The 27,944-nt window shown below is 49.0% G+C and overlaps 1 protein-coding gene across 2 annotated transcripts in view; it reads left to right on the plus strand.

Moving 5' to 3' along the window:
* LOC122939272 (dynein axonemal assembly factor 9-like) overlaps window positions 1–27,944 on the plus strand; it is an 82,236-nt gene that overhangs the window by 33,793 nt on the left and 20,499 nt on the right. Inside the window, exons 13-27 of one of the 2 annotated variants that reach the window (XM_044295345.1) lie at window positions 3,068–3,155; window positions 3,929–4,005; window positions 4,963–5,007; window positions 5,903–5,948; window positions 6,696–6,807; window positions 7,823–7,893; window positions 8,599–8,649; window positions 8,943–9,030; window positions 9,988–10,091; window positions 12,818–12,964; window positions 13,306–13,397; window positions 16,004–16,105; window positions 16,719–16,836; window positions 17,989–18,077; window positions 18,790–18,948. In XM_044295345.1, coding sequence (XP_044151280.1) covers window positions 3,068–3,155; window positions 3,929–4,005; window positions 4,963–5,007; window positions 5,903–5,948; window positions 6,696–6,807; window positions 7,823–7,893; window positions 8,599–8,649; window positions 8,943–9,030; window positions 9,988–10,091; window positions 12,818–12,964; window positions 13,306–13,397; window positions 16,004–16,105; window positions 16,719–16,836; window positions 17,989–18,077; window positions 18,790–18,948 — 1,389 coding nt within the window. The remainder of the gene's footprint in view (window positions 1–3,067; window positions 3,156–3,928; window positions 4,006–4,962; window positions 5,008–5,902; window positions 5,949–6,695; window positions 6,808–7,822; window positions 7,894–8,598; window positions 8,650–8,942; window positions 9,031–9,987; window positions 10,092–12,817; window positions 12,965–13,305; window positions 13,398–16,003; window positions 16,106–16,718; window positions 16,837–17,988; window positions 18,078–18,789; window positions 18,949–27,944) is intronic. The other variant, XM_044295352.1, reaches the window with a different exon arrangement.

Below are 27,944 nucleotides of genomic sequence, written 5' to 3' on the forward strand. Positions count from 1 at the left end.
GGGGCCGCCACAAGGAGACGTTATACCGCATGGGGGCAGCCACAAGGAGACGTTATACTTACATATGGTGGCCCCCAATATAACAACGTCTTGTGGGCACCATACAGTAATGCCTTCTTGTTGGTCATGTCATATATAGGGGAGGGACTCGTGAGGACTCGTGGTGACTCATTCCCTGATGCCTGCTATTTCAGTGTGCAGTAGTGCGGTGCAGCTTGCAGGCAGTAAGGGGTAGGCCAGAGTCAGACAGGGCCGCAGTAGAAGACATCCATGGTCACCGTCATAGACGGACATTACACCTTTATTCACTTGGGTTGGGGCCGGCTGTAACATATATTAGGGTCTCTCTCTCCACTTGCAGGCGAAGTTGTGAACTCTGTAGGGGTCGGACTCGGAGTAACTTGAAAGACTTTCCTGCCACTCGCTCCTGTCCTGCGCTGCTCGGCGGTTTCGCTCATCAGCTGATTCCGACGTCGGCGGGCGGAGACTTCATTATGAGAGCGAGGAGGAGCCGGGGGCGGCCGCTGCAGGCAATAATTGTACTGGCGGTATGCAAACATTCGGGGGCGGGCAGCCGCGGATGCAGATTTTGAAGCGGGCAGCGCACATGACCGCTTTTATGACGTCACAAAATACTGCGGTTATAAGGAAACCATATCGCTATTTCCTAATACCGAAGTATGTCGCCAAGACAGGTATATCGCCCAACCCCATATTGAGATTTACAGGAGATCTCAGTAAATGACAGGGTTTATCCAAACCGGACTCCACCTTTATATCTATAGGGGATATTTCAGTCATAACACCTTGGTGTCTGCTTCTCAGATGCGCTGATATGTTCTGGAATGTCACTGATTAGGACTTCATGTTTGAGCCCGCACATCGGGTCCTGGAGCACTGCATGTCAGACAGGTCACTGCTCTGGAGGGTCCCTACCGCTCTGCATTACACTGCTGTTAAGGCTGTATTACATTGGCCGATATTTCGGCCGATAATCGCTAACGAGCGCTTGCAGTGTAATTCTGACGCCAAAGGCTATCGACATTTTAGCCCTTTTGCCTTCCTAAAGGCAAAAATTAAATAACTTTCTCTATAGTCTTCATTAACCTGTAGGATACCAATGCCGTACATGTACAGCGCTGGGAAGTGTGTCTGAAATCCCAGCGCCGTAAGGCTATGGCGCACTGATCGGGCGGGCGCAGGGTTACGGCAGGCACTGCTAGTAGGACCCCTGCTGTATGCGCGGGCATCGGTGAAAACACGGACTGCGGCATGTGCAGCATCCCGCTGCTGTGGCGGGGACCCTATGGCTGGGATGGCAGCCTGATGCCTTCCTTAGCATCGTGGCTGCCTTCCGTATCAGCCTGTGAGATCCAGCCCCCTGTATTACACTCAGTAATACACTTACAGCCAATGCATTGTAAAGGAGATCAGACGTCCTTTTACCAAAATAGTTAAAAAAAAATGGGTAAAAAATAGGGAGAAAAAGTATACATATTAGGTATTGCCGCGTCTGTATCAACTGGCTCTATACAAATATCACATGATCCACCCCATCAGGTGAACGCCGTAAAAAAATTAATAAAAAAAAAACTGTGCCAAAACAGCCATTTTCTGGTCACCTTTCCTCACATCCCGCAAAAAATAAGCCCCTACCTAACACAGTCGACCAAAAAATAAAAAAAATATGGCTCCCAGAAAATGGCAACACAAAAACAAGATTTTATTCTGTTCAAAAATGCTTTTACAGTGTAAAACTTAACAAAAATAAAATTGATAGACATATTGGTTATCGCCGCCTCTGTAAAAACAACCTGCCAAAATGGCCATTTTTTCGTCACCTTGCCTCACAGAAAGTGTAACATCAAGCGATCAAAAAGTGTTATGTACCCCAAAATAGTACCAATCAAACTATCTCATCCGGCAAAAAATTGGCCCCCACATAAGACAATCACTCAAGAAATAAAAACCAATGGCACCCATAAACATATCCATCAAAATCTGCGCTGCAAAAGCCATATGGCGCTCCTTCCCTTCTGAGTCCTGCCATGTGCCCCCACAGCAGTTTACCACTACATAATGGGTTGTTGCCGTATTCTGGAGAAAATGGGTGACAAATTGTGGGGTGCATGTCTCCTGGTACCCCTTGTGAAAATTTAAAATTTGGGGCTAAAGCAACATTTTATTGGAAGAAATTAAAATTTTCATTTTCACAGCCAAGTGTTTCCAATTTCCGTAAAACCCTTAGGGGGTCAAAGTGCTCAGTACCCGCCTTTAAAATATTCTTTAAGCGTTGTAGTTTCCAAAATAGGCTCACTTTTTGAGGGTTTCCACTGTAGGGGTACATCAGGGTATCTTAAATACAAAATGGTTGCTAAAAAACATTCTAGCAAAATCTGCCTCTAAAATCCATATGGCGCTCCTTTCCTTCTGACCACTGCCATGTGCCCATAGAGAAGTTTACCGCCACATATGGGGTATTTCTGTAAACTGCAGAATCAGGGTAATATATATAGAGGTTGTGTAACTCCTTCACATAGCTGGCTGTGCTGATGCTTCTGCTTCAGGATGTGATGGCTTCAGTTCTTGTTCCTCTGTCCATGGCATCTAGGATTCCTACAAAGAACATTTCATTGTATTGTACATTGTATTACATTGTATTGTACAGTGACAATAAAGGCATCTTATCTCTTATCTCTCTCTCTGCGCTCTCCCACATTTTTCTCAGTGCTATAGACAGCAGTAGGAAATAAGGGGGTGGACAGAACAGATCAGAGAGTGGAGGAGAGGGAAAGCATTAATCTCTCCAGGGAGAGCAGATCACATAGGCTGCCATCGGGTATTGTAATATACAGAGTGAGGCAGAAGTAATGGACACAAGTCAACTAAACTTACCCCAGATGGGGTCAGAAGTAGCACTGCTCCAAGCCACTGACTCAGGGAGGTGTAGCCAGTAATGGATGGTAGCATACAGGGCATGTTCGGGTGAAGATTTAGTTGCACACATGCAGCAGAAAAAGTTTGCATTATGTGAACTCAGCCCTAACGTTTGGGATTTCTCTTTTAGCACGCTGCTGTCTCAGATCTACGCTGCAGCGGTGGAAGCCGTTCTCACCGGGATTGCAAGTTACGCCAAGTGTTCCAGTTTCACCAAGGTAACGGCCGGGTTTTTACATTGTCAGCATTCGCCACTTATGATCTGGGGCATTGGTATCCAAGCTGTGGATCTTGATCTGTTGAGAAACTACTCCTGCTGTCCGAACACGCTGGGAGTTGTAGTTTCACAAAAGCTGGAAAGCCACAGGGCCTGTGCTGGGCCATACAGGGCAGAAGATCCTGGGTGTGGTGGATTAAGACATCAGAAGAGACACAATCCTTGCAGGGGTTATGGGACTTACAAATGACATGTTTTTGAGTACTTTACCCCCCAGTCACACAGCTTTTCATGTCTCGTCAGGTCCAGCCCCACACCTGCAAAAGAGGATAAAACTGGAATTATACAAATCTGTAAAACCATGCAAAAACCTGCATGCTTATCATGTAGTTACAAAAACAAACAGTAAAAAAAGTAAAACCCATCATAAAGCTGGCGACGTCACCCGGAGGGCGGGGGAGCAGTAAAATGGAGGCTGTAAAACAAGGAACTGTCCGGTATACCCATTATAACCGGGCTCCTCACCTGCACACAGTGCATTTTCCTGACTTTGTCAGCCTCCCCCTTGTCTGAAGTGACTGATAACAGAGAGCAATAGATGCTGTTCAGTTGTATAGCAAATGGAGTTTAAGGGACACTTTAGGTTTAGTGACACAATGGCAGACCCCCACCACCACTTAGCGGCCTCTGGTGCATTAATTTTGTGGTCCTACCAGTTCAGATCTGAGGACTGAGCCGACCCTGTGACTTACTGCACGTCTCGTCTTTCCACAGGCAAAGGAAGCGGCGGAGCACAATCTCTGGATGCTGCTGGACTCCTTTAATCTCGTTCAGATGAAAGCTGCTCTGAGGTTCGTTTGATGTTTTCTCCCGTTTTGTGGAAGCATCAGGTTCTGTAATTGCACAGAGCTTTCTTGCTGGGGCCTGTAATCCAGTGCGGAGGGGGTAACATCAAGAGGGGCGCCTTCATTTGCTTTTTAATGTGACAGTGAAAGTTCTGAAAAAAAAAAAAGTAAAGCGATTGTCCACACAACCTAAGGTTCTGTTCACATTACTTTTGATCTTCCAGGACTTAAAGAGGACCTATCACCACTCCTGACAGGCCTGTTTTAATAGCTTCATGCATTCCCCATGTAATATGAATTCTGGAGCAGCTATCCTTATGACTCTATGTTGTGCCATTCCTTTATTATTTCTACTAGAAGTTATGAATTAATTACTAGCAGTCTGCAGTAAGGGTACAGAGAGGAGGTAACCAGTTGGGGGGGCGTGTACCTGCACAGACTGACAATGGCAGTACTGATTGGATAGTGTGAGTCTGTGCAGGTACACCCCCCCCCCCCCCCCAACTGGTTACCGCCCCCTGTACCCTTACTGCAGACTGCTAGCAATTCATACATAAGGGGGATCAGCTGTTTGAAGAGGCAAGTGCTGCACTGTACCAAACAAAGCTCTGTACATTGTATAGTGGCTGTTCTGGGTGTTGCACTCAGCGTTATTCACTTGAATGGGCTGCACAAAGGCTGTGTGACTTGACGTCGCATTTGCTGGCTGGCCTCAGCGGTGATGTGTCTCCAAGCGGCAAGTCCCCACTGGTTCACGTGCCGCTTGTGGACAAGTCACCGCTGAAGCCAGTCATTGACCATGTTTGCTAAGGTGAAATCCTTTTAAAAAATCTACAGTGTTGTGAACATAACCTAAAAGACACGGCCAGAACTCATTGTCCCGCACTTTCTTTGTGATACTGTCACTGTAGTCACACTTACTGGTTACGCACGCTCTGATCTCTGCTGTATGTCTGATTTTAGGTCCAAAGTATCATTTCAGATTGAAGCTGTGAATAGTCTGGGCAGGTGAGTATTTTATATTTCCAGTTTACAAGCTTAGTTATCACTGGGGTGTGCCGTCCGCCTCTGGGATCCACTACTGTCTCCAGAATGGGGTTCGGAGGTTAAGGGAGAGAAGCTGTACATGCGTGGCCACCCTCCGTTCACTGGTATGAGAGCTCCGAAAATAGCCGAGTGTGAACATGTCCCATAGCAATGATGGAGAGCAGGCTGCACATGAGTGGTTTACAGCTCTTTAATGTTAAAAAAAAAAAAATAAAATGAAAACCTCTTTGCCACCATTTTTTTACTTTGGTAATTATGGTGGTGCCATCACATGCCGTTTGTTGCCGCTGGGAGGCATCTCTGTAGTCCCAACTTCATGCTGAGACTACATTTCCCATCCTGCCTTGCACACTGTAAGCAGAGTTCTGCTGATCGATGGCACCCATCATCCGGCCCCAGCCAGTGACTACCCGCAGAAATACCCCAAAGCAGCTTGCTGAGTGCACAGGTCAGAGATCTTGACGCATGCGCTGTGCTGTCTGTGTGTGCGGGCATGAGAGTGCAGAGAGGGCACATCTAAGGGCATGTCGCCAGTGCTCCTTGGCTGTGTGATTGGTATACAGAGCAGGCAGACAACAAGTTATGTGACACACGGCCCAATCAGAAAACAACGGCACGTTTGTAAATGTTAAAATCGGTGCCAGCAAAAATTGGGGAAACTTGGAAAACCTCTGTAAAAAAACAAACAAAAAACTAAAAAAACAGCTTCTCATTCACTGACAGCAAGCAGATGTTGAATTGAAACACAAAGTATTGCATATTAGAAAATATCACAACTGCTCCGTATGCAGCCATTAACATTTTCTTACGTAACACTGGCCGACCCTTTAACACATTTTTGTTCTTCCTCCTTCAGGAGAGTCCCATTGGACCATGAGGACAGCGCAGGCTTAATAAAGACTGTAAGTATCTCACTTGTTTTCTGGGGCCCCCGGGGTCCTTCTTGCAGCAAAAATCATCTTGAGCATTTTCCTAACATACTTGATAAGGCTGCAATCCCCTCTTCTTCCTGTGCAAGTCACTCAGCTGAGACCACTAGTGGGCAGGCTGTATATGGCTATTTAAAGGGGTTGTGCACTTTCAGGGTATTTTTTTGGCAACCCCCTCCTCTTGGTCAGACCTGCGAGGGGCCTCCTACTTACCTGCGTCATGGCACTCCTTCTCACCCCGCTCCTTCTCACATGGCCTTGGCAGCTCTGCTGCACTCTCAGGATGTCAACTTCCGTTTTGACGCTGCTGCAGCCAATCGCTTTCTGCAGCATCATGTGACCATTTGATGACCAAGGGGTTAAAACTGAAGTTGACATTCCATCAAGGGACTACAGGAGCCTTAGATGTAGCATGGCTGTATAGGTGAGAAGACACCTTCTGCAGGGGAAGTAAGAAGGGACTTTACCGTCAGCTGCCAGGGGGTGAAGGAGACTGATTCTGCTCAGCAGCACAGATTAGCCAGAGGGGGTAGATTAATTATTCTGTGCAGAATCTGTCCCCAGCAGCAGAGATTAGCGGAAGGACCAAGGGGGACACATGATCTGTAGCTTTGGGGGTGAGTAGATCAGAGTCATTTTCTTCAGATGCATATGCATGACATTACACGATCATAAAGGGGGGTAAGCAGCCTCTCATCCCGATGTGCACTTGTCTTCCAGGCGTCCATGACCATCTATGACATTCCTGACCTGCAAGGTGGAAGAGGAAACTTGGGATCCGTCGTCTTCTCCGAATCTTTTCTGAAGTCGGAAATACTTGTTAGAGACAAAGGTGGACTTATTTCTGCGTCTTATTACTTCACTCTTCCTTTTGCTTGCGCTGCAGGAGACGAGCGATGATTCCAGGGGTGTGATTGTTTACTTTGGTGCTGCCTGGTTTTGGGCGGCTGCACATTCCCCTGTTGTGTAGGATGTCTGTGATAGCAGGTAAACATGGAAGCAGGAGAGCGACTACATGATCGGGGCTTGTAGACACATAATTACAGGCTGGATCTTCTGCATCTTGTGTACACGCCAGTGATTTATGTGATAAGTGGGAGATACAATAAGGGGGTGGTAATGAATGGTCACAAAGCCCTTCTATCATTGTGGGTGAGATGTTCAGCGGGGGTAGTGGGGCGTCTGTCGATACTGGGAGCACATGGCATAGGCACAGCAGGGCAGGCTCATACTTGGGGTTAGTATGATGACCATACAGGTAAATGAAGCTTAATGGCGTTATCCAACCCTTATAATGCCCAGGCACCTCATACAGGTTATACATACCTTGCTCCCATCACCCGCTTCTCTCCTGATTCCTGCACGGCCGCCGCTGCCTCTCCCTGTCACTTGGATCAAAACATCTTGGGGGGAGGGGGCAGGCCGTGACGGGAACGAGCCTCTAAGCATCACTCGGCATACCGAGGTGAAAGGGGTTGTCCCATTAGAAACAATTTAAGGGATAAACATGTCATTGGCAGAGGACGGGGGCCGCTGTTCCCCCATTTGAATGGAGAGATGGACAGGCACGCTCGCTGCACTCTGCTCAACTCTCTGGGGCTGCCGGAGATAGCCGAGAGCTTCTGGCAGACCCAAAGAGTTGAATGGAGCTGCAGCGTCCATGCATGCCTATCACTCCATTCAAAGGGGGGACCCCCAACCAATGTATTCAGTGGTCGGACTCCTGCTGATCATCATAGGGGATACGTTGTTGCATTGGGACCACCCCTTGATTTGGGATGACCTGACTCTACGTGTCCCCCTACAGAAAATGTATCGCTGATTATCCCGTCTCCTCTCTATCTCAGATGGAGCGCTCACATCCGACTGTAACTACATCATCCTGACCGCTGCTGTGCCTCGCTTTATGTCATGGCTGGTGAGTACGAAGCCTTAAGATCCTACTGGGATTCACCCCTCCCTGACCTCCGTTATACATGTACTGCAGAAGTCTTTAAAGATGGAAACAATGAGGAGGCCTCAGCCCTAAAGATATGCCGTCGGCTTTAAAATCCCAGAAAACTTTTTCAGTCAAGCAACCTGTAAGAGTTCCTGTAAAGTTAGCCGGGACACCTTTGCCCGCTGGCCACCTGGCTCTCCCCTACCTCGTGGGTAGCGACAGTGATGTGTTTATACAGTAATCGGCTTGTATAGTGTGTATTAAAGGGGTTCTGCAGTTTGTTTTAACTGATTATCTATCCTCTGGCCCAGGCCAGTGATACTAGTCGTGACATCACTGGGCCAGTGGTAAACAGTGAGAAGGCCACCGATCAGATGCTGATGATCTATCCAGAGGATAGATCATCAGTTAAAACAAACTGCAGAACCCCTTTAACCTTCAGTCTGCAAGTCCCCATAATCCTCTCGGGGGCGTCCGAAGGATCAATATGCAGAGTTCACGGCTGACAGCAGGGCTCCAGCAGGAGAGAGCGTCTGTGAGCTCAGGAGTGGGGGTCCTGCTCATTAATGGAGTTTGTCTAAAGTGGATAAGTGGGGTCCCCCATTAGTTTATGTAAGGTTAGTTTTTTTTTTGGCAGCCATCTTTGTACCTTTCTTATTTATTACATCGTATTTCACCCTGTAGGTGGAAGAGAATGAAGTCAAACTTTCTGAGAAAGCTCTGAATACTGTGAAGGTAGGTGGGGGTCTAATCCCCAGACTAATTGGCTACTCTGGATGATTTCAAGTGACTATGTTGGGTTACACTGTCTCTGTTCCAAATCAGTCTCAACACGAGGCTGTGAACATGATTAGTGCAGTGTATTCTAATTACCGATGAGACTCGCGAAGCAATAACTTCGGCTCATCTGAGCCAATACATTCTAATACTGTATGGAGCTCCTGCGTACAGTATTGGAACGAAGTTTTATGCGAATTCACTCCTCCCTAGTTATGACGCTTGTATAGCTGATGACTGTTGTTTTGCAGGAAGAAGAATCGTATCTTGGCAGCTTCCTGTCCGGTGGTGATGGGGCGTACATGTGTTCCAGTAGTCAGCACATAGCACCTGAAGAAGGTACACCTGCTGCAGTAGATTATAGCCAAGATAAAGGAAGGACTTCCAGATTATATATATATATATATATATATATATGTATACAAAAAAACCACACCAAGATCGAAATGCAGAGCTCAGCATGCAGTTATGTCTCAGGCAGATATGGAGATGGGTGTGTAGTGAAGGTGCTACTTGTGTTTGGATGGTGGACAACAAAATTGTGAGAGCTCAGCAGATCAAACAATCCTTTCTACTTGTGGTCTCTCTGACCCGTCCGGAGCCTCTTCACAGTTTGTGCATGCTCTCATGTGACTGCTCCCAACGTCTCCTAACACCTAGGGCAGAACGGCTTAGGTGGCGGGCAATTCGTCAAAACGACCATCCTGCTTCTCTCAGGCCAATGATTAACCTCCACTCTGTCAACTGGGCAGAGAGCGTTTTAGAGGCATGTTTAGCAGTCAACGATCTCTCTGCGAGAGGTACACTACCCAAAAGTAGCCTCTGAGAACCTTTTTAATAGGACAGCAGGGGAAACATTTTTACGCCTTCTTGTGGCAAGACCCAGTGTCTAATCAGACCTGACCTGTAATCATTAATATATCTGCCTGATACCTGACTGCATGGTGAGTTTTGCAGCTAATCTGACATTTCTATCTGGGTGTGTTTTTTTGTTTTTTTTTTGTCACTGAGTGTATATATTGGTGTGTAAGTACACATACATTATCTATCTATCTATCTATCTATCTATCTATCTCATATCTATCTATCTGTCTCCTATCTATCCTAATGATTACACGAGTATAGCATTTGTTATAGACATCTATGCGCTGACCTTGGACCTTAAAAAATAGATGAAGAAAAGGGTCAGCAGCCTTTTGGGACCTTTTATATGAACTTGAGTTGTCGGATACCCCTTTACAAAACCTGCATTTATGAGCCGGACAGACTTTGTGATTAGTTCAATTTTTTTCTCAGGTAAATTGTATTTCTTCTCTGATGGCGTCCTGTTTGTTCATCCAACTCATGGCAGTGTCGCCATATCGAGGAGACACATGACTGCTGCAAAGTTCTATGATGGGGTAAGTACTGGGTAAGGACCACTGGCGACTGGTGAGAGTTTTGTGCCGGTCCCTGGCATCTGTTACACACATCCGCCTGAGGTTTCAGTAAGGAAATCCTCCCTATGGAAGCCTCGGGCGCTCCCTGCTGGGGCAGTGTGACAAGGGCTCAATGTGCTGCCAGCCCAGCGGTGCATCACTTGTGGCAGTGCTTCTGCGCAGAAACCAGGCCACACTCCTATCCGCACGTGAAGTGAACTGGTTAATCGTGGTTCTTACTCCTCGACAATGGTTTCAATAATAGGAAATGAATATTTGCTGTAAGTAGAAAGCACACAATAGCGGTCATGTGTTTTATCCTGAATGTGCTGTTCTCCAGATTATATTATCTTCCTCCACCCACTGCGAGCGCCGACCTTCCTGCTATTGTGGTGGGCAGCTCATGGAGTGGATATCTGTGCTAATTATAGTCAGGGCACACGGCCAGGTCTAAAGATAAAAATATATATATGTATGTGCTCCTTTTGTGTGATAAGGAAGCCATGCACGGAGCAGTCAAGGTTTCCTTGTTTATTTCTGCCCCTTATAAAAGTCCCTGGGGGTCATTTACCAACAGTTTAACGTGTTTTTTTTATGGTAAATTGTGGCACTACCTATTTTTTTTTTGCATATTTGTAACGCTCCTGTCACATCATTTTTTGCACAGGCGGTGCACAGTGAGCAGCACGGGCTGGACCTGGCCCCTAGTCAATTTACTAATTCTACGTCCGGAAAAAAGACTTGGTTAAAAAACGATGCCAGACAGAGTGGGCTAGATTGTACGGCAGGCACACGGACGGCCAAAGATGTGCCTAATGTATGACAGGGTGCGCGCCCTGTCATCTTCTAGCAGTAATGGTAGTAAAAAGACCGTAAAAAAATGCCACATGCACACAACTGTTGTGTGTTTGCACGGACAGCCATTGATATAACTGCCTATTCTTGTCCGCAAAACGCAGAAAAGAATAGGACAGGTTATATTTTTTGGGTGGACCACGGAACGGAGCAACGGTTGGGGACAGCACACGGAGTGCTGTCCGCATCTTTTGCGGCCCCATTGAAGTGAATGAGTCCGCATCCGAGCCGCCAAAACTGCGGCTCAGATGCGGACCAAAACAACGGCCGTGTGCATGAGGCCTTAATCAGTGACCCCTCTGTCTCCACCGGGGCTCGCATGCCTAATTCACAGGAAGCTCATTAACCTGTCACTGTGATTTTGGAGAGTGAGAGGAAATCCGGAGAACCCAGAGGAAACCTGAAAATAAAGAGAATGAAGATGAGCTGGAAATAACATTTGTTCATGCTCGTCTGACCGTTCTCATGCTGATCCTTCATATTTATCAAGCCTGCCGCCAGAAGAGGGCACGCCCGTGTTTTCTGTAGAAAAGGAAGAATTTCCTCAGCCAGTGCAGCTCCTGGTAGGAGGGCAAGATCATGAAGGACTAATGAGTGATGTGCAGGCATCTCTAGGCCACCTGGACACAGGGGAGGGTGAAAGCACATAAGATCCACACAAATTTCCATGTGGATTTATGTATGTTTCTGCAGCATATCCACAATGTCTAACAGCGGATTTGATGCAGTTTTGCCGCAGATCTCGCCCTTCCACTGAAAAGGGTGAAATCTGCAGCTAAAACATCAAACATAATTGACTCGCTGTGGATTTGGAAATCCAAAGCAGGTCAGTTTCCTCACGGAAAAAAAATCTGCCCAGTCTAGATGAGATTTGGGTAATCTGGTACTGTAATACGCTGTGGATTTTCTGCACAGGAATCCACACAGAAAAACCGCACCTGTGCCACAACGTGTGGCGCCTTCACGCTCTGCAGGTTTTGTTCAGTCCCTTCATTTGAATGGGGCAGAAGGCACATGGATTTCAGCAAGCCCCGTTCAGGTGAATAGAACTGACTTTCAATTGCAGAATTTTCTGCAACAAAAGCAGCAGTGTGTGACGGCGTCCTAATACACACCCGCAGTTCTGCTTTACATGGACGAGACCCTGTGATCTCCACCATTTAACAGCGGGATCAATGCTAATTACTGAGTTCAAATGGAGGAACCTTCCTGTTTGATCATGTCACCGACGCAGGGCTCATACCTTGTTGAGGAAGACATCTCAGGGATTTCTGACCCATTAGGGCATACGTCCATCCTTTGGTGTGCCGCCAGTAGAGATGTATACATATGTGATAGTTAAAAGATCAAATCGACATGACAAATCCTCATGGGATGGGATTCAGTCTCTCGATTATGAGACATTCAATGCGAGTCTCATGGGTTTGCATAGAGGAAAAGAAAGTTCTTGTCCTCGCAGCCAAAATTGTCCAGGGCCTCTAAATGCCTTTAAACTGTAATCAGCAGGACCTGATGGGTGTCATATTGTCGGATGCAGGTCTCATGCACACGACTGTCCGTGGAGCCGCTAAATACAGATACCGGCCGTGAGCTTGCCGCATTTACCTAATAAAACTGCCTATTCTTGTCCGCAAAACAGACAGTAGGGCATGTTCTATAAAAGTTGTAGAATTATTCTTGTGTACTTTCTGTATAATTTCCCTGTGGTCTTCAAGATCTCTGCTTGCTGCGATTCAGTAGGAACCATTATGGATAAAGCCCTGTCTTGGTCATGTGCACGGCTGATTACCAGACCACACTCCCTCAGCGGTGTCTCCTCCGTGCCTTACACTGCCGCTGTTTTCCTTCCGCAGGACTCCAGCAGTACCACCGCCATCCTGCTCATCGACTACAAAAGTTCTCTGCTCCCCCACCTGCCCCTGCATTTCATCACTTCCGGCAACTTCCTTACATTTGCACTTTTCCCCAAATCCAAGAGCTACCGGGGCTTCTACTCCCAGGTGATGTATACGGCGCTCTGTTATTTACCATGTGGCGATGGAATATAACGTGTAGAGAAGACATTGGGGCAGATTTATGAAAACGGGCACAGGAGAGGTGGAGCGGGTACCCATAGCAGCCTTTCGGGTGCCCCTTTCATGTGAGTGCTTACTATGGGAAGCTGCTCTGCTTTTCCTTTGCACCAGTTTGATAAATTACCCCCACTGTATTTACATGTATACGTATAGACATAACCCTGCTGTATCCATGGCAACTGGAATAAAAACCCGCCATCCTTTACACTGAAGGCTGAAGCTATGATGTCTTGTCAGTTTCTAATGATTTTTATCCTTTCCTGTAGGTGCTGAAGAAATGGCAGGGGCAGACGGAAAGCTCGGGGATAACCCTACAGCTGATCCAGGAACACCAGCTCTCTAATGAACAGAGGAGAATGTAAGTGTTACCGCCACGATACAGGCCGTGGCCACCCGTCACAGCGTCCCTCACTGGTCAGTGAACCCAGTGTTACTGCATCTGAAGAGGGGCCATTACGTCCTAATGTCCCCTTTTGTGTTCTAATCCTCCTTTGAATCCAGTAGGTAATAATAATAGATTTGGAGGAATTAATGAACTCGCCAGACCTGCGCTCTCTCCGATTTCCAGCTGTATGTTAGCTGCTTTATTCAAAAGATACTGCACGACAGCCATTGGATGAGGCGGCCACATAACACACTGGCCATGCAGCTACCACTAGGGGGAGCTTTCTGTATATGGATTTCTATAGCTCTCGTTGAACACATTGGGGGTCATTTATTAAGAAGCCTACTCCAGTTTTTGGTGTAAAAAAAATAAAAAAAAAAGATTGCCATAGCCCGTTTTGTGACCTTTTTAGTGGTCATGCAGCAAAATTTTGTCACATGGGTGTTTATACGCTGTCCTCGCCACTTGGGACTGACAAGGAGCTGGACTGGGGCTGGGATATCGCCCCAAGCAAATTTACGAACACTCCTGGAAACAGGTGTAAAAGAGAAGTTAAAAGTTCTCCAGTCAGGGGCTGAAGTAGATTTTACCCCAGGCGCACGGACCGTCCGAAGTGCCTGCGCCTTGTCCATAAATTATCTGCTTCTTTCGGCAGCGCAGGGGCAATTGATGGCCAGTCTTTGATAAATGACCCCTATTGCCTTCTGTAAGAAGCTCCCCCTCTAATGGCTGCAGACTGGATTTAATTATTTGCTGGGGGGCAGAGAGTTAGTCTCATGGCACGTACACCATGTGAGAAAATGGCCAGGCAGCTCACCTCAAAGAAGCCATGTTTGGACTCCGTATTTCATCCTTTCTGTAACCCTGGTGTGTCCGTTTCTGTCTTAGGGCTCATTTACACGACCATGTGGTTGCCATGACGGACATCGGCCATGTGCACTCTGCTGCGATCGCCGACCCATTGACTTGAATGGGTCCGCGATCCACAAGATATGGCAAAAGATAGCAAAGCATTTCCGTGGGCTTCGGATTCGTGCCTCCCTCCTGCCAAAGATTGGACATGTTCTATCTTTTGCCGTATCTTGTGGTTCACGGACTCCTTCAAGTCAATAGGTCCGCCGCACAGAGTTCACATGGCCGGAGCCCATGTTTTGACCACGGCCATACGGTCGTGTGAATGGACCTTATACAGTGGTTGATTCGGACAAGTAAATTATCAGATTGTGTGTCTAAAGAGTGATCTGCTGCCCAGAAACAATGCAGCAGCCAGCCCTTGTCCTCACACTGCGGAGGTGATCGCCGCATGTTATTATAGCTTTTCACCTCCACTAACAAGCCGGTTCCTTCCTGATAACGCGGGTTGGAGCGTGTAAGGCGGAGTTCACACTTCAGTTATTTGATCCGTTATTTCCATCAGTTATTGTGAGCCAGATACTACTCCGATATAAGGTCTAATAGAAAGATCTTCACCTCTTCTGTGTTTCTGACCCGCCCCTGGTTTTGGCTCACAATAACTGATGGAAATAACTGACCAAAAAACTGAAGTGTGAACTCTGAATCGGCCTCCCACCTACTAACATTCTGTCTGCTTCTCATTATTGTGGTGATACATATAGATCGGTGGGAATGTCCTTTTAAAGGGATTGTTACCCTGTACCCAATGGCAGATTATAATAGGGGCGTTTGGTCCTTTAGACCTGGACCCGACATCTCTGTGGGGCCCAACGCCGCCCCAAACACTCACATTGAAGAATACAGCAGCGCCAAGCATTGCGGTGTCCCCCTAAGCGGCACAGCTTCCTTTCCTGGCTAGTCTGTAACCAGCTCAGGGCCGCTCTGCAGTCCCGCTGTAGTCCCTGCCTCCTCCCTCTTGCTGCTGTTATCGATGTGTTATATGGGGTGTTACATAGGACTGCAGGTAGTATCTACTTCTTTGTCTGTATACGAGAAAAGACGAGCAGGATGGAGTCCAACAGAATTAAAAACTCAACATTTTATTAATCTCTATAAAAGGCAAATAAATCCGATCAGTGAAAGGACTCAGACATATGCGTGTCGCACATTCAGGGTATACCCCACCAATCAGCTGTTTGAGGAGACCGCGGGGCTCACTCGCTGCATACTAAGCACAGCGCTGTCCATTGTATAGTGGCTGTGCTTGGTATTGCAGCCCAGCCTCATTCACTCCTTGTGACTGATGAATGGAGTGTCTCATGGAGCACCGCAGCCTCTCCATACAGAAATAATAACTATTGGGTGGCGCACGGAACAGATGATTTCAGGGGAAAATGGAGGCAGGCGGACCCACGTTGGGTAGACATTGCCCTGGGCCCATGATGCACTTGCATGCCACTACATTCATCTCTGAAGGAGTTCTGGGAATAACTAAGCATTGATCTCCGCTGAGCCCCCCTGCCCCTTTGTTTTAGAGAAAATTATAGGTCCCCTTTAATCACTGTATTAAAATCACCGCTGTGTGACCGGTATAATCTCCCCCAGCGGTCAGTGTCCGGTGCTTTGCTACCTTCCCGGACTGCCTGGGGTCTGATTAGACATTTTCTTTAAATTTTTTCCCCCAGTTACTTGAACATGCAGAGTCTGTATGAGACATTGTCCTTCTCGAGCACAGAAAGATGGAGTCATCGAGCAGTGATCCCTGCCAACCTGCCGGGGCTGGAGAGGTAACCTATAGCATGGCTCCTGGTCTGTCTTATAGTTAGACCCTGTATCATGTAGGTGCACGTGTCTGGATTCATCCACGTCATCTCACGCTTTAGGGCCTTTTATACGGGCCGAGAGTCTTAAAGATAGGAGCACTCGTTAGTGATTATCTGGCGGTGTAAATGCACTGACAGTTACCCGATGAACAAGTGGAACGCTCGTTCATTGGGTAATCCGATCGTTTGTGCGGACACAAAAACCACTGTTTGCCGGCAGCCGATTGTGCTGTGCAATCACCGAGTCAGTATGGGGATGAGCGATGGCGTTAGTTATCACTCCTCCCTATACTGTGGAGGAGATCACTGCATGTAACTACTTCAGTCTCCTCCACCAGCGAGCAGCAGATTCCCTCCCGGCAATCTGCTGCTGTCTTGTGTGAATGGACCTTGAGATATGTACTAGAACATGTGGGGAAAGGTGGCCGATGGGGAAGGGGGGGTCGTCCAATATTAGCTGCCACACTGTGAATACAACTGTAACAAACCCTCAGATAGTGGAGTGCACTGCACACATTAGCTCATGTATGATCACTTGTCGGGACCTTCCTGTAATGCTTCCACTTTATATCCTCAGCTTCTTGCCGCACCTGGCTGTCAGCAGCGTGAGCCGAGAACCCGTCCCGAGATCCCATCTCCCAGCGCTGCTCCAACACTCTGAGACCATCGCTGGGAGCCTGGCGCAAAACGACAAGGTGATTACCGCCCAGCTCATGAATTATGGAGGACCGGGGTGTGAGGAGTAATATAAAGGAGGGAAAATGGGGCTCACCGCCTATTAACTAACAAGGGCTTGGGGGGTTTAGTGTCAATTTGATGTGTCCTACCAATGCGTGATATGATAGTATGAGAGGGGTAGGAGCTGTGACCCCCAAAGGGGTGGCCACAGCTGCTGTGTATTGGTGTCCACCTCACAATGGCCTTTCCTCCTTCTGTTTTCTATCAGGCAGGTCTAGAATTAGAGACTGCCCTCTGAATATGCGTGTTGTTACACATTAGGTGAAATGAAGAATACGTTTCGGGTTTTAATATGTCCTTCTTCAGGAAGATGAGAGATGCGATTTTAGGGCACATTTGCTAAATTAGGCGCATCTATGGCAGTCCCTTCGCCCGGTGAAAAAATTAAGCCAGACCCTGGCTGGTGTCGTTTTTTGCTAACATAAATGTTTTTAAATTTGCCTGTGCTGGAGCCCCGGCCCCTAACATGCCTGAGCCCCGGCCCCTAACATGCCTGAGCCCCGGCCCCTAACGTGCCGGAGCCCCGGCCCCTAACGTGCCGGAGCCCCGGCCCCTAACGTGCCGGAGCCCCGGCCCCCCGGCCCCTAACGTGCCGGAGCCCCGGCCCCTAACGTGCCCCCGCTCCATCCCCATTTCACCAAACTGTCGACCACAGTGTAAAACCAGGCAAGAGACTAAATATTGTGGCACGTCCAGTTAAAAAATAAATAAATAAGTTGTTCGACTAAAATAGTCGCCAGTCTCTTAATAAATAACTTCAGTTATATCTCGTTTTAAAAAGAGCCTGAAGAGGGGCTCGTTACCACCTGAAGCATATTTATTTTTCACTTCATCTAATTTGTAGTCATATGCACACTGTAAGGGATGTCCCTAATTCTGGAATTGTTGGAGCTTTGACCCCATTTCTAACCCTCCTGTTATTGGTGATCCACTGACTGTAATGGCACATCAGTCGCCCCCTAGTGATGCCCAGAAGGTATAGAGCTCAGAGAGAGAGAGCATCAGCCCCTTTCTTATTACCCGCACCCCCAGTAGTAGGACTATCTTCTGGCATGTCTGTGTACTGGGAATTGGTGCAGGGAGTTACACCTAATGTCTCTGTCTTGCAGGTGGCTATAAACATTATAGTCGGGCTACCAGGAAGTCATTGTAACGAGCTGTGTGATTTTCTGGTGTCCTTCCAGAAGGAGTATGGAAGGTAGGTAATCGTACAGGAGCTCACGTCTGACAGTCGCTGCTCTGGTGGTGTGTGCAGTAGATGAACACAATCCAGTATGTCATCATGGCTTGGTTGTGCTGACCATGGATTGTAATCCAATTTTTTGCTCCAGTCACACCCAGATCTGCATTCAGTGTACGGAGCTAAAAGCAGACAGCTTTCAAGTGAATAGGGGCTTTGCTGCAGTATGCTGGCGCCAGAAACAGCACAGTGTATGGAGCATTCTGCATCCCTTCCTTACACTGTGTAGTTTACAGTACCGTGGCTACCCGAAACAGCTGATTTTAGGGGTTATCGGACCCTCACTGATCTGTATCTATAACTTCAAGAACCCCTGTAAACCCATCCCTGCACTTCTTTACTTTTTTACTTGCCTTATGTTGTAATGATCACAAATTGTACTCCAGTCACACCCAGAGCTGCATTTACAGTTCTGTAGGCTGCCAGAGATAAGTCCAACTCCTGTTCTGCAGACATCCTATAAAATATTGCACTCTCAACACTCAGAAGTTGCTGGCATGATTTGAGGTTCCATAGCTGAATTCTGAGTGCAGCTCTGGATGTAAATTCAAGAGAAGTAAAGCATGGAATTTGCAGCCTGTCTACAGTTTTCAGTATCTGAGCACTTGTGTAGTCGGGGGACACTGCTCGTTGGTCATGATATAGATGCTTGCTGACTGTTTCCCTCCAGGTGGATGGTGTACCGTCAGCCCACGGATGGCACTGAAGAGTTCAGTAAAGCACAGTTCCAGAGGTTCCTCTCAAGCATCCTGGAAGCACAGCGCAATCGTAGTGCCCGCCAGGCCGTCTACTCCAGGAAGAAGATGAGAGTCCTCGCTGCTCTAGAAGGGTAGGTAGTCCGCAAGAATAGGCATTTCTATCATAGGGCTGGCAGTTCAGTTCCGCAAAATACGTAGCGCACACTGCTGGTATCCGTGTTTTGCAGACCGCAAAGCAAATACGTCATCTGAATGAGCCCTATGGATGAAAGACGGGGGCTATATTCTCCACAAAGTAATTGTAATGTAATCATGCGTCCGCAGATAAAGGCCGTGGAACGGTAATCGTACATAAACGGGCTTACTTAGATGGATCACTATTCATTAAAGATCCCACCACAGATATTAAACGCGATTATAAACGAGAAGATTTCCTACGTGCTGCCGACCGCCGACACCACTCTTTTTTTATTATTTACCCACAATACAGAAATCCTTAGTAAATCCCTCCGGGCGACCGATCATGTCTGGATTAAACTCCCTGGCTTCTAATCTGTCCCCTTTACCTTTTTATTTGAGGGACTCCATACAACTCATCGCTGAAGTGAAAGCCTCATCTCCACCCGACACTTTCTCTTTTTGTCACCAAAAATGTAATCTCCCAGTAAAACCAGATAGTAACACATCTCCTTATTTTGTAATCTGTTTTTATTTTCTGATTGCACATTATTTTTCTTATTCTATTTCCTGAACTTGATTATGGGGCGGCCATCTTGCCTGAATTGTTCTTAACAGGGTTTAGAAAGCATTAAGAAAATTTCTTTATGGCAGCGCCATGGGCCATAGACACAATGGTCAGGAGGGGACCTCACTGACTTCTATGGGAGAGTTTTTTCTAGGCATGCAGCGCTCCAGATGGTGACCAAAATGGTGGCCAATGCGACTTAGAATTTACAAATGGCGACTAGACACCCCGCCTCCGATCACCCTCATAGGCTTCAGGCTTAGTAGGCCTGAAGCCTATGAGGTAGTAAATACCCACGCAGGCGTGTGTAATGACATAATCACGCCCTTCCTGCAGCGGGACACAGTGAAGCGATGTGGCCGTAGACCAGAGGCGGTTGTGGCTTGCATCGTGAACACCGGCGAATGTGGGATACAGGTGAGTATCAGTTGTTTTTTTGTTTTTTTTTCACAGCCAAATTGGGGGCCTTTACTAAGAGGAAGGATAGCACTGCAGGGGGCATTGGGGACATAATACTGTAGGGGCACTTTTGGGGCATTACTCAATGGGAGCACTGTGGGGGACATTACTACAGGAGGGGCACTGTGGGGTACTTTACTACAGGAGGGGCACTGTGAAGGATGTTACTACTGGAGGAGCACTGTGCGGGATCTTACTACTGGAGGAGCACTGTGAGGGACGTTACTACTGGAGGAGCACTGTGCGGGATCTTACTACTGGAGGAGTACTGTGAGGGACGTTACTACTGGAGGAGCACTGTGAGGGATGTTACTACTGGAGGAGCGCTGTGAGGGATGTTACTACTGGAGGAGCGCTGTGAGGGACGTTACTACTGGAGGAGCGCTGTGAGGGACGTTACTACTGGAGGAGGGCTGTGAGGGACGTTACTACTGGAGGAGGGCTGTGAGGGACGTTACTACTGGAGGAGGGCTGTGAGGGACGTTACTACTGGAGGAGGGCTGTGAAGGACGTTACTACTGGAGGAGGGCTGTGAGGGACGTTACTACTGGAGGAGGGCTGTGAGGGACGTTACTACTGGAGGAGGGCTGTGAGGGACGTTACTACTGGAGGAGGGCTGTGAGGGACGTTACTACTGGAGGAGGGCTGTGAGGGACGTTACTACTGGAGGAGCGCTGTGAGGGACGTTACTACTGGAGGAGGGCTGTGAGGGACGTTACTACTGGAGGAGGGCTGTGAGGGACGTTACTACTGGAGGAGGTCTGTGAGGGACGTTACTACTGGAGGAGGGCTGTGAGGGACGTTACTACTGGAGGAGGGCTGTGAGGGACGTTACTACTGGAGGAGGGCTGTGAGGGACGTTACTACTGGAGGAGCGCTGTGAGGGACGTTACTACTGGAGGAGCACTGTGAGGGACGTTACTACTGGAGGAGCGCTGTGGGAGACGTTACTACTGGAGGGGCGCAATGAGTAACATTACTACTGGAGGGGCACTGTGGGGACATCACTGTTGAAAGGGCACTGTGGGGGACATAACTGGCAGCATAATTGGGGCACTCTAGAGGAATTTTTAGTACAAGGGACAGTATAAGGGCCATTACTGGTGGCACTGGAGACTTTTAACACTGAGGCCCTATGGGGGGCATTACCAGGGCATTTTTTAATGAGGGCACTATATTGGGCATTACTGGATGCATTTTAATCTTGGGGCACTATAGAGGGATTTTTTTTGTGCATGGGCATTACTACTAGGGGCAGTGGCACTATAGGGGACATTTAGGGGGCACTATAGTGATATTTTTTACCTGGGGTAAAATTGGAGATATTAATGCTGGAGGCACTGGAGGGGGATTTCTATTACAGGGACATAATAGGGGGCATTCTTTTTGGGGACACTATACAGGCATTACTATTGGGAGCACAATATAGGGTTTTATCATTATTACTGGGGGCATTTTAGTGGACATTATTATTACTGGGGGAGGGCACTCTAGGGGGCATTATAATTGCTGGAGGCACCATAAGGACACTATGTCTACTGGGGTCACAATTTTTTCAGCAGGGGCATTGGGGAGCACAGTGGGCACAGGACTGGGAGGGGGACAGCAGGGTGACATTGTTGGGAAACCAGGGTGGCGAGGTTGTGTTAAAAATGTGGGGAGGCTTATAGAAAAATGAAGAAACTCTGCAAAGCCTAGATGCAGCTGAAAGAATCTGTCATGGCGGTCTGGGTCAAAGGAGAAGAGGAAAGAGAATGTCTACATGACAGGAGATGTCACTGGATGGAAGAGGTATGTGGTGCCGTAGTCTCCTATACGTTTCCTAGTTCTGGCAGGAAGTCTGCTGTATGTAGAGCTGGCTCACTACTGTCTCCTCTTCTCCAAGTCTTTGTTAATTATAATTATATGTATTTAAATTTGGCAACTAAATTTTTTAGTTCAGTTGCTAATGGCTCCTAGGTATTTTTTTTAGTCTGGAGCACCTGGCATGCCCTGTGACCTGTGCAGAGGTCATTGTACAAGGGGCAAATAGATAAGCTCCGACAATCACCTATGGTGAATGGTGGATCCTGTCTTATCTGTCATTCTAATCCTGCCTATAAAATCACCCCTGTGCATAGATAAGCAGGTAACTGCATTGAAGAGATCTGTACAGACCAAGAAGTGACGCCTATTATTAGGCTTAGTGGCCAGTGCGAAAGCTGCAGGGTTTTATGTTTTTATTTTATTACATATTGACATGGAAAATGAAAATAAAATGATCAAAAATGTGTTTAACAATAGGTCCTTTTCTGATGACACACTCCGTTTACCAATCAGCGTCTTCTCACTTTATACTAATACTGGCCGTGATCTGGGCTTTTCTCCTCTCTGCTATCTCCTAGACTCTGATCCCTCACTTACCACCTGCCAGATCAATTTTTTTTGATTGACGGATGACATTTCGAATAATAATAATTAGGGATGTCCCAATACCAGTATCGGTATCGGGACCGATACTGGACATTTGCAGAGTACTTGTACTCGTGCAAATGTCCCCGATACCACTGCCAATACCTGCTGGCCGCTTGCGGCGGCGCTCTCAGCAGTTCGGCGTGGGGGAAGGAATTCTGTGACTCGCATTACCGGCACCCGACCTCTGAGAGGACTCTGTTATCCGTGCAATTAACCCCTCAGGTGTGGCACCTGAGGTGTTAATTGCGCGGATCGCAGCGTCCTCTCAGAGTTCGGGTGCCGGTAATGTTCTTCAGTCTCTGCAGTGGGCAGTGCGCCCCCCTCCACAGTATTAATCATTGTATGTTAGTGAGCAGCATTATACTCACGTGCGCCGTGGCCGCCGGGCGCTCCTTCTTCTCATAGGTCTGTGCGGCGCATTGCTAATGCTATAAGCATTAGCAATGCACCGCACAGACAGAAGAAGGAGCGCCCGGCGGCCACGGTGCACGTGAGCTATAAGCATTAGCAATGCACCGCACAGACAGAAGAAGGAGCGGCCACGGTGCACGTGAGCTATAAGCATTAGCAATGCACCGCACAGACAGAAGAAGGAGCGCCGGGCGGCCACGGTGCACGTGAGCTATAAGCATTAGCAATGCACCGCACAGACAGAAGAAGGAGCGCCCGGCGGCCACGGTGCACGTGAGCTATAAGCATTAGCAATGCACCGCACAGACAGAAGAAGGAGCGGCCACGGTGCACGTGAGCTATAAGCATTAGCAATGCACCGCACAGACAGAAGAAGGAGCGCCCGGCGGCCACAGTGCACGTGAGCTATAAGCATTAGCAATGCACCGCACAGACAGAAGAAGGAGCGCCCGGCGGCCACGGTGCACGTGAGCTATAAGCATTAGCAATGCACCGCACAGACAGAAGAAGGAGCGGCCACGGTGCACGTGAGCTATAAGCATTAGCAATGCACCGCACAGACAGAAGAAGGAGCGCCTGGCGGCCACGGTGCACGTGAGCTATAAGCATTAGCAATGCGCCGCACAGACAGAAGGAGCGCCCGGCGGCCACGGTGCACGTGAGCTATAAGCATTAGCAATGCACCGCACAGACAGAAGAAGGAGCGGCCACGGTGCACGTGAGCTATAAGCATTAGCAATGCACCGCACAGACAGAAGAAGGAGCGCCTGGCGGCCACGGTGCACGTGAGCTATAAGCATTAGCAATGCACCGCACAGACAGAAGAAGGAGCGCCCGGCGGCCACGGTGCACGTGAGCTATAAGCATTAGCAATGCACCGCACAGACAGAAGAAGGAGCGGCCACGGTGCACGTGAGCTATAAGCATTAGCAATGCACCGCACAGACAGAAGAAGGAGCGCCCGGCGGCCACGGTGCACGTGAGCTATAAGCATTAGCAATGCACCGCACAGACAGAAGAAGGAGCGGCCACGGTGCACGTGAGCTATAAGCATTAGCAATGCACCGCACAGACAGAAGAAGGAGCGCCTGGCGGCCACGGTGCACGTGAGCTATAAGCATTAGCAATGCGCCGCACAGACAGAAGGAGCGCCCGGCGGCCACGGTGCACGTGAGCTATAAGCATTAGCAATGCACCGCACAGACAGAAGAAGGAGCGCCCGGCGGCCACGGTGCACCTGAGCTATAAGCATTAGCAATGCGCCGCACAGACAGAAGGAGCGCCCGGCGGCCACCGGTCATGTGAGTATAATGCTGCTCACTGACATACCATGGCAGCTAGGACTTCTGTAGTGTCCTGGCTGCCATGGTAACCGATCGGAGCCCCAGCATTACACTGCTGGGACTCCTATCGGAACTGCCCACTGCCACCAATGATGGGGGGGAGGAGGAGGGGGACCCTGTGGCCACTGCCACCAATGATTAATACTGGGGAGGGAGGGGGGGGGGGCGCACTGCCCACTGCCACCAATGAGGAGGGGGACCCTGTGGCCACTAATACTAAAGGGGGGGTGGGTTGAGTTACCAGAGGGGGCTGATAAGAGGGAGAGGCTGGGGGTGCTGATGATAGGCTGGGGGTGCTGATGATAGGCTGAGGGTGCTGATGAGAGGCTGGGGGCTGTTTTTTGGACTTTTGGTTGGTCAGTGGTCACAAAATAAATGTGTTATTTATTTAATTGGTATTGGTGAGTACTTAAATAAAAGTATCGGTACTCGGTCTAAAAAATATTGTATCGGGACATCCCTAATAATAATTATTTTTATGTTTGATCAATATTTGTACAAACAGATCAAAGGCTGTGAGACGGGGACTTGGGAGATCTCTTCATGGGGCAATTTAATTTCCTCAACGCACAGTCTTCATATTTTTGGTTCAATGTTTTTTTTTGTTTTTTTTTCTGCAGTTTTTAGGGATGAGCGAATTTTATATTTTGACATTTGTTTTCGGTTTGTGTTGTGGTATTTACTGTGTTTGTATGTGTATTTCGCTATAGCAATGTGCACCTGCATATAGGGTTGTGCTGACTGAACCCCCCACATTTTTTCTTTGTAGTATATATTGGAGGCGTGGCGATCTCAAAGCAGTCATGCACACCTGACCCGTTAGTCTGCCCTGGAGGCTGGTTTTAAAGTCAGTATAAGGCTCCATTCACACGTCCGCAGAATGTGTCCGCATCCGTTCCGCAATTTTGCGGAACGGGTGCCGACCCATTCATTCTCTATGGGGACGGAATCGATGCGGACAGCACACAGTGTGCTGTCTGCATCCGCAATTGCGGAGTGCAGCCCCAGCTCCGCAAAAGATAGAACATGTCCTTTCTTGTCCGCAGCTTGCAGACAAGAATAGGCATTTCTATGGGGGTGCCGGGCTGGTGTATTGCGGACCCGCAATTTGCGGGTCCACAACACATCACGGACGTGTGAATGGAGCCTAAAACGGAGTCTGCTTTTATAGCGCCTACCAGTAGCCATTTGGATCCAGGAGAAGTATATAGTGGGCTCAGCATGCATGTTGGTTCTTGCATCCCTGGATCTGATGGATATTATGGCACCGGACGGGGTTAAAAGCAGAGTGTGCTTGGCGTGCATGCTGTACCTGCGCTCCCTGGACTTTGTGTGGCTGTCATGGCCCATAACAGGTAGGAACTAGTGTTAGGGACCACTCATAGAGGCGACCTTGACGTTGTGAGTGGCCTATTACGCTTTGGCCAAAATGTACACCAATGCCTTATTCAACATCCAGCATAGAGGCAGGGCAGAGGGCTGGTTGCAGAGTGCCATTGCATTTGTGTTTTCTCGTGCTTTTTTCCATTGGGGGACACAGACCATGGGTATAGCTTAGAGGTATTAGTAGGAGGGACACTATGCAAATGAAAGAGCTCCTCCTCCTCGGGCTATACCCCCAGACTCCACCAGGAGGAACTCAGTCTTTGCTTAGTGTCTGGTGAAGGAGGTTGACACTCTCTGATTCTACTCCTTTTTGTTATTTTTATTCTAGATGGGGACACAGGTCGGCATGGCGCCTTCCTGGTCCCCCGTGGAGTGCCCGCCGCCGTCTTTGGGACGTTGCCTGGCTGCCTCCATTTCCCCCCAAGAAGATAAGTGGATCCGGGCTCGACCTGTTAGCTCCGGCATCCCACCAGCTGCTGGGACGCCTGCTGCCTACCCTCCTCCAGAGCACTGTTCTCCTGGATTGGAGTCAGAAGTCTGAAGAGGCGCATCCCTGCTGGTCTGGACATCGAGGGAGCATGCTGAGCAGATAAGTGTTGCCCAATCCCTCCCCCTCCCTCTGTGTCTATTTGTCTGTGGCTACCTGGGTGAACTGAAGAAGGATCCTGATGGGGCACTTTCTTCATTTTGGCACTGGAGTACTGGCATCTCTTCCCCCTTAAACTGTGGGCTTCAGCGCTTCTCTCGTCGGGCCTTGGCTGCTGCGCTCCCTCAGCGCCCGCCGGCAGGCCGCTCCTCCACGTGGTGTTTGTTTAAATCACGCGCGCGCTTATTTCCGCGCGCGTGCGCTTATTTTCGCGCTTATTTTCGCGCGTGCGCTTATTTTCGCGCGTGCGCTTATTTTCGCGCATATTTTCGCGCGAGCGCTTATTTTCGCGCATATTTTCGCGCGCGCGCATATTTTCGCGCGCGCGCATATTTTCGCACGCGCGCATATTTTCGCACGCGCGCTTATTTTTCGCGCGCTTTTTTCGCGCCATAATGACGCGTTCGGGGAGGCGGAGCCTCGGCATGCCGCTCTGACTCTCCTTACACCGGAGACTCTGTTTGCTCATGGCCGTGCAGCTCCTCATCACTCTACTCCGTTTTGTGCCAGGCAAGCTGGTAGCTCAGTGGTACTGCTGCTGCTGCCCCATGTCCAGGCTTTCTGAGTTCAAAGCCCCTTTCAGCCTTCAAAAATTGTTTATATTATTCTAGATGGGGACACAGGTCGGCATGGCGCCTTCCTGGTCCCCCGTGGAATGCCCGCTGCCGTCCTTGGACGCTGCCTGGCTGCCTCCATTGCCCCCCAAAGAAGACAAGTGGATCCGGGCTCGACCTGCAGCTCCGGTATCCCACCAGCTACTGGGTCTCCTGCTGCCACCCTCCACCAGAACACTGCACTCCTGGACAAGGAGTCAGAAGCCTGATGAGGTGCATCCCTGCTGGTCCTGGAGTCGAGGGAGAAGTTCTGCAGGAGAAGTTCTGCAGGAGCAGATAAGTATTACCTGCATCCCTGCCTTACCCCCCTCCTCCACCCCTCCTCCACGTCCCTGGGGGCCTGCGGTCCCCGCTTGGGCATCTGCCATGTCCAGCGCGGCCGCTAAATTGGTCTTAGTCGCCAAGGCAACCATGTCCTTTAATCCTGTGGTGCTAACGACTCCATCTCTCTGTGGTCCCCACAGTGGGTGACTGACTACGAAGAGGCAGCGTGAGCGGCAGCATCACACCTCGGATGTCTCCGTCTCTCCACCCCCCTCACCTCGCCGGTGGCGCTTGCGGACTGCTCTTCCCCCTCCCTAGGGAGAGTAATCCGAAGGAGAATTATCCGGCTCGGACGAGCCAGGTCCTTTTTGGACTATAGGGCATTTTCAAATCCTGTGACGCCAACCACCTCTCTAAGTGGTTTTCCACAGAAGACGCCCGACTACTAACAGGGAGCGTGAGCAGCAGCATCCCTCCTCGGATGGCTCTGGCTCTCTCCCCCCCCCCCCCCCCCCCCTCGTCTAGAGGCGCGTTCGGGCGACTCTCCCCTCCCTTAGGGAGCGCAAGTCTGAAGGAGAATTTCCGGCTCTGATTTAGGTCATGGAGCGGGACCCCTCGCCTAAGCTCTCCACCAGGGTGGCTGACTTAGTGGTGACTGTCTGAGACACCTTTATTCTCCAAGGGGATTCTCCTCCTTCCACTGGTCAGGAGTTCCCCCTTTTTCCGTCCAGGCAGTCGGAGACTACCATGTTCCCGGTCCATGAGGGATTTTTCCGCGGTTATGTTCAGGGCCTGGGGTGGTCTT

The sequence above is a fragment of the Bufo gargarizans genome, chromosome 1 (genome assembly GCF_014858855.1).
Source record: "Bufo gargarizans isolate SCDJY-AF-19 chromosome 1, ASM1485885v1, whole genome shotgun sequence".
NCBI classification, from domain to species: Eukaryota; Metazoa; Chordata; class Amphibia; order Anura; family Bufonidae; genus Bufo; species Bufo gargarizans.